At 42.7% G+C, this 17,081-nt stretch overlaps 1 protein-coding gene across 2 annotated transcripts in view; it reads right to left on the bottom strand.

The window, feature by feature from the left end:
- akap12b (A-kinase anchoring protein 12b) overlaps positions 1-17,081 on the bottom strand; it is a 92,981-nt gene that overhangs the window by 25,189 nt on the left and 50,711 nt on the right. Inside the window, exon 1 of one of the 2 annotated variants that reach the window (XM_087991578.1) lies at positions 7,647-7,962. The exons of the other annotated variant lie outside the window; for it this stretch is intronic. Within the exon in view, the coding sequence (XP_087847704.1) occupies positions 7,647-7,671 (25 nt within the window). The 5' untranslated portion in view covers positions 7,672-7,962. Of the gene's footprint in view, positions 1-7,646; positions 7,963-17,081 lie in introns of those variants that run through there. 2 annotated transcript variants of the gene reach the window in all.

Below are 17,081 nucleotides of genomic sequence, written 5' to 3'. Positions count from 1 at the left end.
TCTCTCAAATATACTTCTACTGCCTTTACACTCAAAGGATTCACTCTATCTATCTGTCTATATATACCTGACATATGCTTTCTTCTTTTCCTTAACCAACCCTCAATTTCTTTAGTCATCCAGCATTCCCTATACCAACCAGACTTTCACTAACAGGAATATACTGTCTCAATCAGAATCAACCAGCTTGATCAGAGAATGAAGATTGATAACCACACTAGCTCTATATCCCTGCCAATGATGGCCCGACCAATTAACATCCTCTTCTGCTGCATAAAATTGTCTTTCAAGTCTGTTTCTTAGTTCTGATGAGGGCAATATGAACAGTTTAAACTTCTAGTCAACGTTTAGCAATGTTGCAGTTCTGTACTCCCAACCATTTATGTAAAGCTTTATGATTTAATTACAGCCAATGGGCCGAGGAGTGGCAGGTGGAGTTAATTTAGATAAATGTGCAGTATTGCATTTTGGAAAGGCCAAATCAGTGCAGGCCTCAGAGACAATGATAAAGTCCTGGGAGTGTTGCAAACAAAGGGACCTTGGAGAACAGGTTCATAGTTCCTTGAAAGTGGAGTCGCAGGTAGATAGGATTGTGAAGGTGGTGTTTGGTATGCTTGCCTTTATTGGTCAGTGCATTGAGTATAGGAGTTGGGAGGTCTTGTTGTACAGGACATTGGTTAGACCACTACTGGAATATCGTGTGCAGTTCTGGTCTCGTGTTGTGAAACTTAAACTTTTACAAGAATGTTGCCAGGGTTGGAGGATTTAATATATAGGGAGAGGCTGAATAGGCTGGAGCTATTTTCCCTGGAGTGTCGGAGGCTGACCTTATAGAGGTTTATAAAATCATGAGGGGCATGGATAGGGTAAATAGACTTTTTCCCCAGGGTGTGGGAGTTGAAAACTAGAAGGTTTAGGGGAGAGGGGAAAGATATAAAAGAGACCTAAGGGCAACATTGCTCTCAGAGGGTGGTACATGTATGGAAAGAGCTGCCGGAGGAAGTGGAGGAGCTGGTACAATTGCAACATTTAAAAAGGCATCTGAATGGGTATATGAATAGGAAGGGTTTGGGGAGGGATATGGGCCAAAAGGGATTAGATTTATTTACGATATTGGGCAGGCAGGGATGGGGAGAACAGACCAAAGGGTACACCTCTCAGCATGATATACACAAGACAGAGAAAACAAGGACAAACCTTTTTTTAAAAAAAAAAGAGATATCTACTTTGGCTGGTTAATGTTGAAATAAATTTTTTAAAAAGCAATCCTGAACCGCCCTTATCTACAGGTTTTGTGAAGTACAACAAACTCTGGAATGGAGTACCCACTCCTTTTCTCCAGGAGGAGCTGCACAAAGGTTTCATCATTTGGGGAGACCGCTTGCCCTCATGCTGTCAGCACTTTGCAACAGCAGATGGCAGCATTGAACGATTAAAGCAGCTGTGGATTAAATGGGACTTGACAGAAGCAAATGCAAATTATATTGGACTCAATACTGTACACAGCAAGAATGAAATGAGCCAAATTAATAAAACCTATAGGCTGTCCCCCATTATGAACTTGCAATAATTGAAAACAGCACAACTGTTTTTGAAAAGACATTTACTTTTGTTAGTTTTTAGGAAACGGGCAAGTAAACAATCTTAAATAGATTAGATTCCCTATAGTGTGGAAACAGGCCATTTGGCCCAAGTCCACACTTACCCTCTGAAGAGTAACCCACCCGGACGTATTTCACTCTTGACTAATGCGCCTAACACTACGGGCAATTTAGAATGGCATCTTTGGACTATCGGAAGAAACCCACACAGACACAGAAAACATGCAAACCCTGCACAGACAGACAGTCACCCAAGGCTGGAATCGAACCAGACACCCTGGTGCTGTAAGGCAGCAGTGCTAACCACTGAGTCACAGTGCGCCCAATAGAAACTGAAGCCCCCTCATCATTCATTATGTTAAAAAAATCACAACACCAGATTATAGTCCAACAGGTTTAATTGGAAGCACTAACTTTCAGAGCGCCGCTCCTTCATCAGGTGGTTGTGGAGTACACAATTGTAAGACACAGAATTTATAGCAAAAGTTTACAGTGTGATGTAACTGAAATTAAACATTGAAAAATACCTTGATTGTTTATGAAGAGTCTCATCTGTTAGAATGACCATGTTAGTTTCACTTCTTTCATATGTAAATTGGAAAACTCAGGTTAACGTTAACAATTTGTGTCAGCCCAGATAACGTGCTATGAAAGAAGTGAAACTAACATGGTCATTCTAACAGATGAGACTCTTCATAAACAATCAAGGTATTTTTTAATGTATAATTTCAGTTACATCACACTGTAAACTTTTGCTATAAATTGTCTTACAATTGTGTACTCCACAACCACCTAATGAAGGAGCAGCACTGCTCCTTGAAGCTAGTGCTTCCAATTAAACCATTGGACTATAACCTGGTATTGTGATTTTTAACTTTGTACACCCCAGTCCAACACCAGCATCTCCAAATCATTCACTATGGTTTATTCCCACTTTCCAACCCACTGGCCAGATCCTTCGATTCCATGGGACACTACAATTCTGTTGGCCTTAACAATATTCAATAAGGCAAATCCACAACACTCTGGGCAAGGGAAAGCCACAGGTGCACAATTCTGTGAGCAAACAAATTCCTCCTCTTCTCCAGTTCTGTTCTAGATTCCACGGACAGGAGAAAAACGTAACCCCTCAGAAACCACCCTATTCCATACCTTCAAAACCATGACTGTTTCCAGTTATGATAATCTCTCTTCCCTACATCAGGCATGTTCTTGATATTGCTCAATCTGCTGTATGTTGGTTTCAACAATTTCAGATGAATTGCACCAAAGTAATGCATAAATTGACAGGGCCAACGTAAGGCAGGTTTGTAGCAGAGACTGATTGAGCTGCAGTTTATTTATTGTTGGAGAAAAATGCATTGGAGAAATATAAAAAAAAAGCAGCTAGATAATGTAAATCAAAAAATCAAATCAAAACAGACTGCAGAAAAAGGGGCTTGTAAAAGATCATGCCTTTTAGCAGATTTGAAGGGGCTATTTTTGGAGTAATGATGAACTTTTAACTTTCTTTCTTTCTTTCTACTTTGTACCTAAGTACCTCTACCTATGGTGGCACCAGGAATGGAGAATCTGTACATTTTCCACTGTACTCCTGTATTCCTGAACTTGAGTACATGACAATTAAAACCGAATTCAATTCTAACTCTAATCCTAGATGCATGAAAAGACTCAAAAGCAAGCTAGCATTTTTCCAATTCACCCTATGCTTTTGGAGATGTGACACATTCTCAGAGACTGGCATAGACTCTAGAGCATAAATCTGTGAAACAACAGGGGATTTGTCATGTTAATACAATGACCCATCAAAAGCTTGGACATTGGAAGGTTCTGCGCTTTTAGATATTTTGAAATCAACCCATTCAGATGCATTATGGCACTTCTGGTGCAGGTGTGACTTGAAACGCAAGCCACCTAACCACCCACAGTTAGGACATCACCACTGCGCCATAAGAGCCCCCTCCCCACCCAATCCCTGCCAAGTTAAGCAGTGGTGAACGATGCCTTTAACTGATAGCAGTAAACTAATTGCGGGAAGAGGTGGTGTAGCCAGTCACGAGGGCAGCACAGTATCAACTGCATACCAGGCATCTAGGATTGAACTCAATGAACATGTCCAGCCAATGCATAACATCAATCAAAGCAACTTGGGTGTTGGGGGGGAAAAAAAAAGTACAAGCAAAGACGTCAAAATGTGGTACTCATTAAACTTTATCTTGCCCTATTCAAATTGCATCTACTTCCAGCCACTCAGTAATAAGTGACATTAAACCATTAAAGGCAGAGAGGGGGTTGATGGCTAACGTTTGGAGCACTGAAAATGAGAAGACTGGAAATCCACAGGTTATCAACTTGGACAGGAAGTATCCAAGGTGATCAATTAGAGAAAAAACAATACTTACAAAGAGAGATAAAAGTGGGAATAGACAGGAACGTGGATTAGAATTAAAAGGGTTATTCTTCAAAAGGATAAATCAGTATTAAAATGATTAGTGCTTGTACATATTTGACTCAGTTTGCCCTTCAGCATTGAACACTAGGGGCAGCAATCTGCACGTCTGACAATTCACACTGTTCCCTCAGCCCCAGTGCGAACAAATTCAGTTAAGTGGACCAGCACAGATATCTTAGGTATCTGTGCCTAAGATAACACAGCTGGTATCTTAGGTGCAAGAATAAATGCTGTGGTACTGCATTAGTAAGCATCAGCATACATCACCAGCCAAGTCTGGAAACAAAGAGTTTGGATCAGTATATCACCATGAAATTGTTGCATTGTCAATTTATTTAAAAATGCAATTGGCTCACAGACATCCTCTTAGCAAGGGGACCTGCAGTCGTAAGAGGTCTGACACCAAGACATGCAACTCTTAACTATCCTTCAAATCATTCAGTTGTAACAAAACACTACCAAGAAAAGCTCATCTCTCCTCTACTCTTGTCCCCTACCTCTTCAGAGAAAATTAACAATGGAGACTAGCACAACGTGCAAGGAATGAATTCAGAATGTGAAATGGACATCAGGTGGATGGTGATAGAGGACATCTTTATTATGTTAGCCATCTCAACTTAACAGCCATGCATGGCTAACATGGGTTTAATAACCCACAAACTTGCAACAGAAATATACAAAATTTCTTACATATATACAAATTTTCCTTGCAAGGGATATCATCGTCAGATGATCAGCAGATCAAAAGCTTGGTTTTAAAAAGGAATATATTAAGAAGGAAAAGGAAAAAAAGGTGAGATAGAAAGAAGTGGAGGTGAGAAGGGAATCCTAGAGCTTGAGGGCTGGGTCATTGAAGACACAATTAGAACAAGGAGCAAGAAGGAAAGGAAAGAATCATGGTAGAGAGAGAATAAATTGTCACAACATTCACAAGAGGAAACTAACGGAACTTTTGCCTCAATGTTTGGCCAGGGAACCAGGTCATCACACAATTGCTTTTCAATTGGCAAGTACAAGATGTCTCGATCGCTGTTCATCTTTAAAGTGCCGTTTTCATTGGATCATAGTTCAGCAATGATCTACACAGGGAAACAGAAGTCAAGAAGAGACAGAGCTTTGAACCAAGATCAGGGATTGTAGAACAAAAATTGAAGATTTCATTCCCAAAAGGCCCCTTCATAACAAATGGAACCTAATTTAATCATAAATCACCGGCCTTAATGAGATAAATCCTAAATTGTTGCACAGCCAGCCTCCCTGATTTGTACTAGCTCATAAAAACTCAGCAAATGGACATAGAGCTGATTTAATGGTGGGGAAATTTCAAAACAGTACCATTATTTAGAAATGGGAGGTATTTGAACAGAAGACAAACATTTCACAAATGAGAAAATCCCATCTTAAAAAGGTTCTTTTGATGAGAAAAGGTCAATGAAGGCTGGGGTTAGGGACACATTGGATGAAGCACTCAAATCTAATGGAGCAAGAGAGGGAGGTTGGCAGAGATATTAGACATTACCTCAGCCTTCACAGAACAGACAATCAAAATGGGCAATCCAGATTATCTCAGAGCACAAAACACAAGAGAAATACAGAAAAAGGCAAAAAAACAGATGTGAATGGTTAAATTGCCAATGACCTTGATGTGGCGTTTTGGCAGTAAAACCAAGGTGGTGGGATTTGAGCATTTCTAAGCACCTTTCCTGTAGGCAGTTGCATCTATATGTCTCATTTGAGAAACTTCTTTTTAAACAAAATAAGTTGCCCTTCCCAGCACAAGTGATGGACAGATTCCAAGGGACCGTGTCTATCCAGCATGCATACAAGAATAAACATTTGTATTACAGCTTGCCTCAAGACATTACTCAGTGACTTACATAGATAATCAACTTTTGAAGTTACTGTTGTCAGATAAGATTTTCAGAAACCTACATGTATACAGTAGTCTGCCACAAACAAAGGTAAAATTACCAAAAAAACAGATGAAAGAACCCAATTAGTGTCAAACTCAAGTCAATGGGTCATGTTCAAAAGTCAAAAAGGGTTATGGGTTAAAATCCCATTCCAAACACAAACACATTAACAAAGTCATGTGATCACCATGAGACTAGCTTGTTTTAAATTAACAGATTTTAAATGAACTCAAAATTTCACCATTTGCCATGGTGGGATTTGAACTAATTCAGAGAATTAGTCCAGTGTTCTGGATGACCAATCCACTGCCATTACCATTATGCACCTCCATATTATGCACAATATTGCCTCCTAGATAACACCCCAACATCTTGTTTAAACAAACCAATGACTGCATTCACTGAATCTGAAGTGATTCAGATCGAACCGTAACCTTCAACCTCAGGATGTGAGCAGTGTTAAGGCAAAAAGAAAAGTCAGAATCCATCAACTCTCTGCAGATTGTTAATTGAAATTGGTTTTTTTTAAATGATGTAATTGATATATTTTGCATGAGGTATTGATTGGACATCAAATAAAGTCTAGGCAGCTGCAATTATTCACTATTTGAAGAAGCTTTACTGCTCATTCAACAGTCTCCAACCCAGTGTGACAGCTGCAGATTCCACACACTACCCAAGGCTGCATTCTCTTGCAATGACAGACACTTACACGTTTCAGGCACTCTCTCTGCTCCAAGCTCATTGCATCAGTGGCTCAGAGCTTCAAGATGACAGCTCCACAAACCCCTGCTTCTTTAATCATTTAAGAAGTGGGTCACACCTGATGTGCTCTCAGACTTCAATTGTGTTCAGTATCCCTCTTGACTGCTGGTTATTTTGCTCTGCACTTGAGAGATAGCTCACCAGCATTACTGGGCTTTGAGCTGAGGTAGTGTGGCACGTCATGATACACCACTCAAGTCAAATGGTACAACTTTTAGTTTCAAATTCAAGGGAAGACGGCGGGGCGAGAGAGAGAGAAAGAAAAAAAATTGAGGAAGGCAAAGAGCTCAAGGAAACTTCCCACCATCACTCAACCAACATGCCCACCTCTGCAGCTACCCTGCCAGACTAAAGATTTTTTGACTCCATTCTCTTCCCATCTCCAATAGTTAAGTAATGAAAAAAAATCAATGCCCCTATGATTTTTTTTCATCTACACGTAGTGTTACACACAAGCGTCAGGTGATTAATGCATTCGTAGGGACTGGAGCACAATCCAGGAGGCATAATGATCTGACAGGTGCATATGTAGAATTTAAAACATTAAACTGAACCTTTAAAACAGGAATGTGATCAAAAATACTTGCTTTTCCAGACTTCACCAGTGCGTTTCACACATGGCATTCCCAATATCCCAGCACTGATTTCTCCAAATTCAATAATCCTGGGGAGAGGTGGCTGCATTTCACCTCTTGGGTTCCAATTTCATTAAAATCTTGGAATAGTCAAATTACTGTAAGTAATTGTATCCCAAGGAGCAGCCAGGAACTCTCAAACATCCACAGCACACTGACCTAGCCACACCCTTCCCAGAACAATGCCAGAGAGAAAATCGCCCCACAAAAGTCAGATAAATGTTAAAAAAAGGCACCAATTTTCAAGATTAAAAACAGTCACCTTTTTCGACAACCATACCTGTGGCTGTTACTGCACCTGGCATTCTCCAGCGGCTTACTGTTGCAAAAGTGCGAGCGAAATCTTGCTGTGTGAAACCGCTGCTGGGCGCTCCAGGTTTAACCTGATCCAGTGCAGTGCATTCAGAACCGAAATCGACCCGTGCTCCCTTCACTCTCTTCCCCCACTCCTAGCAGGATCTAGAAGCGAGGCAAACGGAATACACATTGCCACACATCCCCCTGCACTGCGGTGGATGTGCTGCTCACTCCCAGTGCTAGCTTTAATGAGACAGAGAGAAAAATCACGGAAAGCGGGGGAATCGAATCGGGCTACACTCTGGTATCTTTGGCAGGCAGAAAATGCGGGAGAGAATAAGTGACAGCTAGTCATGAGATGTCCTATGCAGAAGACCAACCCGATCACAATAGGCTAGGTTCAAACTCGACGTGGAATATATCACAGCCTCACCCACTAGACCCTCCCCCTTTAATTTTGCTTTCAGCACAATTGTACAATGATCTTTCTTTTAAGTTTTAGTCCCCCCCCCCCCCCCCCCAAACACATACATTATTGCATTCCCCCACTAATCCCTACATTCTAGTTCCTTATTGTAGTGATTTATTTTGCCTAATCCACTCCAAATGGAATAACTTAAATGTTTCCCATTGGATCCTTGGTCAGCCCCTGGCAGAGAGGGATCACCCTCACTGGTCCATGCTTCACTGGAAAAGTGTTCCCCAGGTCTCATGAGGCCCACGGCTGGCTTGGTAACTGAGCAGTTTCTCAACATCACACCTTTGAAGGTGAGCCTTGCAGATTCACCAGAGTTATATCAGAGAAAATGATGGGTGCAGATACAAGGGCCTAGGACTTTGTTCTGTGCTGTAAAATCTGAGTGTCTCTAAAAAGGCATCAAGTCAGTGACATGCTCAGCTTTTTAACTTCCTTTTACTTTAGAAAGATTAATGGGCCATCAGATAAGGGTTTGACATGATTAAATGGAGTGGATGAGGGATGAGAGAGAGATACTTCTAGTAGAACGCACAACAGACCAGTTTCCTCCCACAGTTATGGGAAATGCAAGGCTACAGGGACAAGATGGGAGTGGGTCTGGATGGGATGATCTGAAGGTCAGTGTGGACTCGACAGGCCAAATGGTCTGCTTTCACATCGTAGGAATTCAGTGATTCATGAAGGGGGGAAACAACCTTAAATTGTTCAGGCCTCTTCCCAGTAGCATCAGAAAACTTTCCTTCATGGAGAAAAGATATTGGAAATCTGGAGCGGCCCCACCCAAAAACAGTAAATGAGGGGTGAGTCGAAAATTTCAAAGCTGAGAGCGGTTATAAAATCCAGGCTTTTATGGGATTCAGATAGAAATCAACCTCCAATCGATTAGCTGAATAGGCTCATGTTGTTTGGATACTCAATGTATGTCCTCACAACATTGTACCAAGGCTAGCTTCAATTTACCCTTCCCCACTTATATAATGTCCAGAAGAAAAATAGACCATTTGTCCTAGAAGGACCATACGATAACCACATACCCTCCCTCGCTGATGTCCACATATACAAATCCTCAAGTGGCAGGGCAAGTTGGTAAGGTTGTTAAGAAATACTTAACAGTGTTTACAAACAAAACAAAAGCAAAGTAGTGGCACTAGAAATGAATACCAGGAGTATTTTGGGAACAGCTACCAACCAGATTCATTCCTGCCATCGACCAATCAGGCTGTACCCTCTACTTGTCTAGCTCCCCTTTCACCCACCCCCAGACCTGGAAAAGGGTTACACCCAAAACATTGACTTCTCCATCTCCTGATGCTGCCTAAGGTGCTGTGTTCTTCCAGCCTCCTGCTGGTCTACCTTAGCAAAGACAAAAGGGCCTCAAAAGGACAGGAGGCTTGCCAGAGTAAACAGGTTTCTCATGAATTCCCTACTGAAGTTATTAGCAACCACACGGCCTCTAAATTTTCTCTCCTCCATAAGTGGAAGCATTTCTATGATCTAATAAAATCCTTTGTAAAGGCCTTTATTCAGTTACACCACATCTTAGCCCAGGAGAAAGAGTTGAACAGGCTGGGACAGACTCTAAGTTCATTAAAATATCCTCCTAGTAATAAATTTGTACTTTCCCCAACACCAAAAATACAGAGACAAGAACTGTGCAGAGTACTCCACGTGTGGCCTAAACAAAGTTCCAGGCTGGTTTAAGAAATCCTGACTTTACAACTCAATCCCTCTACAAATCAACAGTGGTTTAGGATTTTAAACATTTGTTAACCAGTTTGCAACTTTGAGAAATCTCTATCCAGTGATTCGTCTTTATTGAGTATTGTGTATATTGGTTAAAAAGTCATCCTTTCACCACCCCACCCTTTCTCTTGACATTGTTTATTTTGAGGTGAAAGTGAGGACTTCAGATGCTGGAGAAGAGCTTAAAAATGTGTTGCTGGAAAAGCGCAGATCAGGCAGCATCAAAGGAGCAGGAGAATCAACGTTTCGGGCATAAGCCCTTCTTCAGGAATGAGGAGGGTGTGCCAAGCAGGCAAAGATAAAAGGTAGGGAGGAGGGACTTGGGGAGGGGCGTTGGGAATACGATAGGTGGAAGGAGGTTAAGGAGAGGGTGATAGGCTGGAGAGGGGGTGGGGGCGGAGGGGTCGGGAAGAAGATTGTAGGTCAAGAAGGCGGTGCTGAGTCTGAGGGTTGGGACTGAAAATAGGGGGGGGGGGGGGGGGGGGGGAAATGAGAAAGCTGGAGAAATCTGCATTCATCCCTTGTGGTTGGAGGGTTCCTAGGCGGAAGATGAGGCGCTGTTCCTCCAGGCATCGTGTTGCCATGGTCTGGCAATGGAGGCGACCAAGCACCTGCATGTCCTTGGCGGAGTGGGAGGGGGAGTTAAAGCCACGGGGTGGTTGGGTTGGTTGGTGCGGGTGTCCCAGAGGTGTCCTCTGAAACGTTCCACAAGTAGGCGGCCTGTCTCCCCAATGTAGAGAAGGCCACATCGGGTGCAGCGGATGCAGTAAATGATGTGTGTGGAGGTGCAGGTGAATTTGTGACGGATATGGAAGGATCCTTTGGGGCCTTGGAGGGAAGTGAGGGGGGAGGTGTGGGCGCAAGTTTTGCATTTCTTGCGGTTGCAGGGGAAGGTGCCGGGAGTGGAGGTTGGGTTGGTGGGGGGTGTGGACTTGACGAGGGAGTCGCGGAGGGAGTGGTCTTTCCGGAACGCTGATAGGGGAGGGAAGGGAAATATATCCTTGGTAGTGGGGTCTGTTTGGAGGTGGTGGAAATGACGACGGATGATATGATGTATATGTATTGGTGGGGTGGTAGGTGAGGACCAGTGGGGTTCTGTCCTGGTGGCGATTGGAGGGGCGGGGTTCAAGGGCAGAGGAGTGGGAAGTGGAGGAGATGCAGTGGAGGGCATCGTCAACAATGTCTGAGGGGAAATTGCGGTCTTTGAAGGAGGCGGCCATCTGGGTTGTTCGGTATTTGAATTGGTCCTCCTGGGAGCAGATGCGGCGAAGGCGAAGGAATTGGGAATATGGGATGGCGTTTTTACAGGGGGCAGGGTGGGAGGAGGTGTAACCTAAGTAGCTGCGGGAGTCAGTTAGTTTATAGTAAATGTCCATGTTGAGTCGGTTGTCCGAGATAGAAATGGAGAGGTCTAGGAAGGGGATGGAGGAGTCTGAGACGGTCAGGTAAATTTGAGGTCGGGGTGAAAGGTGTTAGTAAAGTGGATGAACTGTTCAACCTCCTCGTGGGAGCACGAGGTAGCGCCGATACAGTCATCAATGTAGCGGAGGAAAAGGTGGGGGGTGGTGCCTGTGTAGCTGCGGAAGATGGACTGTTCCACATAACCAACGAAGATACAGGCATAGCTGGGGCCCATGCAGGTGCCCATGGCTACTCTTTTGGTTTGGAGGAAGTGGGAGGATTGGAAAGAGAAGTTGTTCAGAGTGAGGACCAGTTCAGTCAGTCGAAGGAGGATGTCAGTGGAAGGGTACTGGTTGGTTCGGTGGGAAAGGAAGAAGCGGAGGGCTTTGAGGCCTTTGTGATGGGGGATGGAGGTGTATAGGGACTGGATGTCCATGGTGAAGATAAGGCGTTGGGGGCCAGGGAAGCGAAAATCATGGAGGAGGTGGATGGCGTGGGTGGTGTCCCAAACGTAGGTGGGGAGTTCTTGGACTAAGGGGGAAAGGACCGTGTCAAGGTATGCAGAAATGAATTCGGTGGGGCAGGAACAGGCTGAGACAATGGGTTGGCCGGGGCAGTCAGGTTTGTGGATTTTGGGCAGGAGGCAGAAACGAGCGGTGCAGGGTTGTGGGACTATGAGGTTGGAAGCGGTGGATGGGAGATCCCCTGAGGTGATGAGGTTACGGATGGTCTGGGAGATGATGGTTTGGTGGTGGGAGGTGGGGTCATGGTCAAGGGGGCAGTAGGAGGAGGTGTCCGCGAGCTGGCGTTTAGCCTCAACAATATAAAGATCGGTGAGCCAAACTACTACCGCGCCTCCTTTGTCTGCCGGTTTGACAGTGAGGTTGGGGTTGGAGTGGAGGGAGTGGAGGGCTGCACGTTGAGAGGGTGAGAGGTTGGAGTGGGAGAGAGGGGTGGACAGGTTGAGGCGGTCAATGTCACGGCGGCAGTTGGCTATGAAGAGATCGAGGGCAGATAAGAGGCCAGCACGGGGTGTCCAGGTGGATGGGGTGTGTTGGAGGCGGGAGAAAGGGTCGTCAGAGGGTGGGCAGGAGTCCTGGTTGAAGAAGTAGGCGCAGAGGCGAAGGCGGCAGAAGAATTGTTTGACATCTCGCCGTGTGTTGAATTCGTTAGTCCGGGAGCGTAGGGGGACGAAGGTGAGGCCTCTGCTGAGGACTGATCTTTCATCCTCAGAGAGGGGGAGGTCTGGAGGGATGGTGAAAATACAGCAGGGCTGGAAGCTAGGAAATTAAAAGCTTCCATTATTCTTCTGTGCCTTTTGCTCATTGGAATATTTTACTGTATTAGAACACATTTACCAATTACTTGCTGTTCCAAAAGGTGATTAATTTTGTCTTGTAGACAGTCTTCCATGCTTTTAAAATACTGACATGACATTGTCATGTTTTGAAATGAAGGGCAAACGGATTCCAACATAAATATTTTACTAATCCAGACATTCAACGCTTATCAACTATTTTGTAGCCAGTGTACAATGTATTCTGCTACTTGTCCTGGACTCATTAATTTTCTATGAAGAACATTACTGTAGGACTTTTGAAATCCAAATATAGTGTCTAGCTACATTGTGCTTTAGCTTTTTTTTGTAGTTAACAAAATCTAGTTTAGAAATCCACATTGACTACCCTGGTCTTTATAGGTTCTTGATATGTTTTATTACATCTTTAAGTGAAGATTCCATCAGTCCACATGACCAATGTTCACCTATGATTCCTTGAACCTATTCCATCTCCCTATTCCACCAGCTGTCTGTTAATTCTCTGCACTACTCCATTTTCTATCTTTATACATATTTTATTATGCACAAGCAAGGGCTTTCATCCTTTCTTCAGTTTGATTAGTTTGTCAATCACCACTTCTTTCTTTCACTCAATTGTTATTTCTTTATAATATCACATTTGTCCCTCCTGTTAAGTCCCTCTTGGTGGAAACAGAGGCAAAATAACTCAATCTTTCTGAATTTCAAATCAGCATTCAAGAGTTTAATCTGGTGACTTTTAATGATTCTATCCCGTTTGAATTTTCTTTTGTTATTTACGTTCACCACCTTGCAATAAATATTCAACTGATTTAATTTCAGTTGTTAAAACCTTTCTAATTTCTGTCTCTATTTCCTTCCTTAATGCTTAGATTTTATCCATGGGTCTTGGTTCATCCATTACATTTTTCTGAAACTGAATATTTCTCTTGAAAATCTCTTAGTTATCCTGTTATAACAACATAAGAACATGTAGCAGGAATAGGCAATTCAGGTCCAAGCTCACTCCACCATTTAATACAATCATGGGTGATCTCACCTCAACCTCAACTCTTATCTGCTCCCAATAACCAATAAAATAATTCTGTCTCTCAACTCCTTAAAATGCCCCAGCAATCTACTGTCCCATCTTATGAGTTTTTAGAAAAAGGATTATGAAACCAAAAGCTTGCCAGAGATACCCAAATCAATAAGAAGTTTTACAGTAATATAAAGGGAAAGTGGGTGGTCAAGAACACTGTTGGCCCACTACAGTGGGGATATTGTCAATGACAGTGATGGATACATGCAGATATTCCTAACGTGATGGTTGCGTTCTTATGCAACCCCATGTTATTGAAAAATCACACTTTCGAAACAGTGCTTAGAGTGTTGGTGATGCAATTGCGTTACAGCCAATGCGTTTTAAAGGTTCACACTTTCGAAATAGTGTCCCCAATTCATCAATCCCATTAGTGAATTTGCGTTAATGAAATGCTTGTTTTAGCAAAATGGCCTGTACTCAAATTGACATGATCTGACCAGAAATCTTTTTTGTTACAGTTATTATTGCCAACATGTTCACTTTAATTGCTTCTGATGTGGAGGTGCTGGTGTTGGAGTGAGCTGGACAAAGTTAGAAATCATACACACCAGGTTATAGCCAACAGGTTTATTTGGACTGTTGGACCATAACCTGGTGTTGTGGGGTTTTTAACCTAATTGCTTCTAGCGTCTATTGCACTTCCCATTCGTGGATTCGGATTTCTCTTCACGCGTCTTTGTGCATATTGTCAAGAAAGTCACCCTCTATTCATAAAACACCTCTTTCCGACCCCCTCCCACCTTCTCTTGCTGACTTATTTTGGGAAAGTTAAAAAATCTTCCATGATTATTCTAGGCCTTTCACTCATTTGTTTACAGATTCCTTCCTTTATGAGTGGACTACCTGCAGACTAACCTATCAGTCCACATGACAATAAAGGAAAGAATCGCTCAGGTTAACTAGTCAATGACATGGGAACATAATATCTATGCCTTGGGTCCAAATAGGAGCATGCTCCAACTGTAGGAAATGCATCAACCAATTTTTGCATAGCAAACTCCTAAAAAGGACAATGAGATTAATGAGGTCATCTTGTATTACTGGTTGAAGAATTAATATTGCAAATCTGTCTCACTTTGGTAATAACATACCATCTGAAGAAAGGAGCACTCCGTTCTTGTGCTGCAACGTCAACCTGAATTTCATGCTCAAGTCTCCAGAGTGGTACTTAAATCCATTACCTTCTAACTCAGAAGCAGTAAGAGCCAAATTAAAAATTCAACACTTACAATAAAGACTGTGTGACATATTCGCTTAGCAAATGAGTTGAAGAAATCTTCTGCACAGGCACAGTCAGGCTTAAGAACAAAATCACCTAAATCCTATGCTCATTTCACATGATTGGGACCCACTGCTTAGTGGCTGAAACAATGGTGTCAGTTGTGCTGGCTACAACTGATGAATGCTGGTGACTTTCATTAAAATCTAATGCTCTACCCAGTCAAAGCCAAAACTAATGGTGTTTCCTGACTGGCTACAGCATCCTGCCTGGCTGTAATATTTGACGATGCTGCTTCTTTAACAATGTTATGCTGTCCTTGGCTTTTTTCCGCCCCCTCCCCAAAAGGTCACAAAAGCAGCAATTCCAAAAGGTCTAGGTATTTGGGGCCAGTTTGACTATAGCTAACAGATACTGTCTCAGGCAAAAGGCCTTCAAGTTAAAAAAAACTTGTACAATGAAAGAGGAACAGCCAGTTCTCCCAGCTCAGCTTTTCTCTGGTTTGGTTTAGCAGTCGGGCTGTTCACTGAAAGCAGGCAGTTCAGAAGCTGCTTTCCTTTATTGTCATGTGGACTGATAGGCTAGTCTGCAGATAGTCCACTCAAAGGAAGGAATCTGTAAACAAATGAGTGAAAGGCCTAGAATAATCATGGAAGATATTTTAACTTTCCCAAAATAAGTCAGCAAGAGAAGGTGGGAGGGGGTCGGAAAGAGATGTTTTATGAATGGAGGGTGACTTTCTTGACAATGTGCACAAAGATGTGTGAAGAGAAATCCAAATCCACGAATGGGAAGTGCAATAGACGCTAGAAGCAATTAGGTTAAAAACTCCACAACACCAAGAAACAGCTACATGGAAGGTGTTCCATGCTGAATCTTTCTGCCATCTCAGTCTCCTGTAAGACCCTGTGTTTGATGTTACTTTTTTGCCAAGGGAGCATTTACAGGATTGTTGCAGGAATTTGGAACAGCATTATTAAATTGGGATAGTCTGCTGGGTTTTCAGATAGGTTAAGTTATTCTGTTTTCTGTTCTCTTTTGTTTGTGTTTCATCAGATAATCGTGTAAATAAATTCTGTTTTGTTTAAAATCCAGTGGTTGGGTCAGCTGCATCACTCTTGGAATATTCACTTACACCTGCTTAAAAACAAAGTTAGGGTCTGGGCTACTTTCTGGAAATGTTTTGAGGGGGTCTAGCCTGGTCCATAAACCAGGGGCTTGGCTAGGATTTGTCCTATAGTTCAGATTTGGGATTATGGTTCCTGGGCTCATAGGCAGCGAGTTGTAGGTCTTAGTGTCTTTTGTTCCAGGTGTTAAATTCAGTTGGTTTAAAATCAGTGCTTGCTTCAGTCATCAAGAGTTTTCTGGGGATAGAAGTAGTGACCTTGGGGATTTTATAAAAGGTGATTAAGGCCAAGCTGCTGGAATTAGCCGACAAGCTGGGGTTGGAGCTGCCTCCTTCCATGAGGAAAGGAGAGATAATTACTGCAATAGTTCAGCATTTAAGTTTGCCAGAAATACCAGCAGAATCTTTGAAGATGGCTAAAGTTCACGTGAAAATGAAACAGCTTGAGTTAGAGGCAAAAGACAAGTAAAGAGCAACAGAAAGGAAACAGTCTTGATTGATTGCATAAGACCCCCTACCTCAACAAAAAGTGGGAATCAGTATTTGTTAACAATAATGGATGTAGGAGAAAGTGAGGACTGCAAATGCTGGAGATCAGGACTTAAAAATGTGTTGCTGGAAAAGCGCAGTGGGTCAGGCAGCAAAGGAGAAGGAGAATCGACGTTTCGGGCATAAGCCCTTCTTCAGGAAGGCATTTTTAAACAATAATGGATGTGTCCACTAGACTTCCAGAGGCCGTACCATTACGCAATATCACAGCTAAAAGAATCGTAGGGGAATTCCTCAAATATTTCACCAGATATGGACTACCCACAGAGATAGAATCAGATCAAGGGTCAAACGCTACAACAAAAAATATTCAAGTTAAAAATCACAACACCAGATTATAGTCCAACAAGATAAATTGGAAGCACACTAGCTTTTGGAGCATTGCTCCTTCATCAGGCGATTGTGAAGGAGCGACGCTCCAAAAGCTAGTGTGCTTCTAATTAAACCTGGTGGTGTGATTTTTAACTTTGTACACCCCAGTCCAACACCTGCATCTCCAA

This window comes from Chiloscyllium plagiosum, unplaced genomic scaffold, assembly GCF_037043375.1.
Source record: "Chiloscyllium plagiosum isolate Xiang-an unplaced genomic scaffold, Cpla_swu_hap1 HiC_scaffold_10, whole genome shotgun sequence".
In the NCBI taxonomy this organism is placed as follows: domain Eukaryota; kingdom Metazoa; phylum Chordata; class Chondrichthyes; order Orectolobiformes; family Hemiscylliidae; genus Chiloscyllium; species Chiloscyllium plagiosum.
The sequence above is the reverse complement of the archived record's forward strand: the minus strand, read 5'-3'. Positions and strand labels throughout refer to the sequence as shown.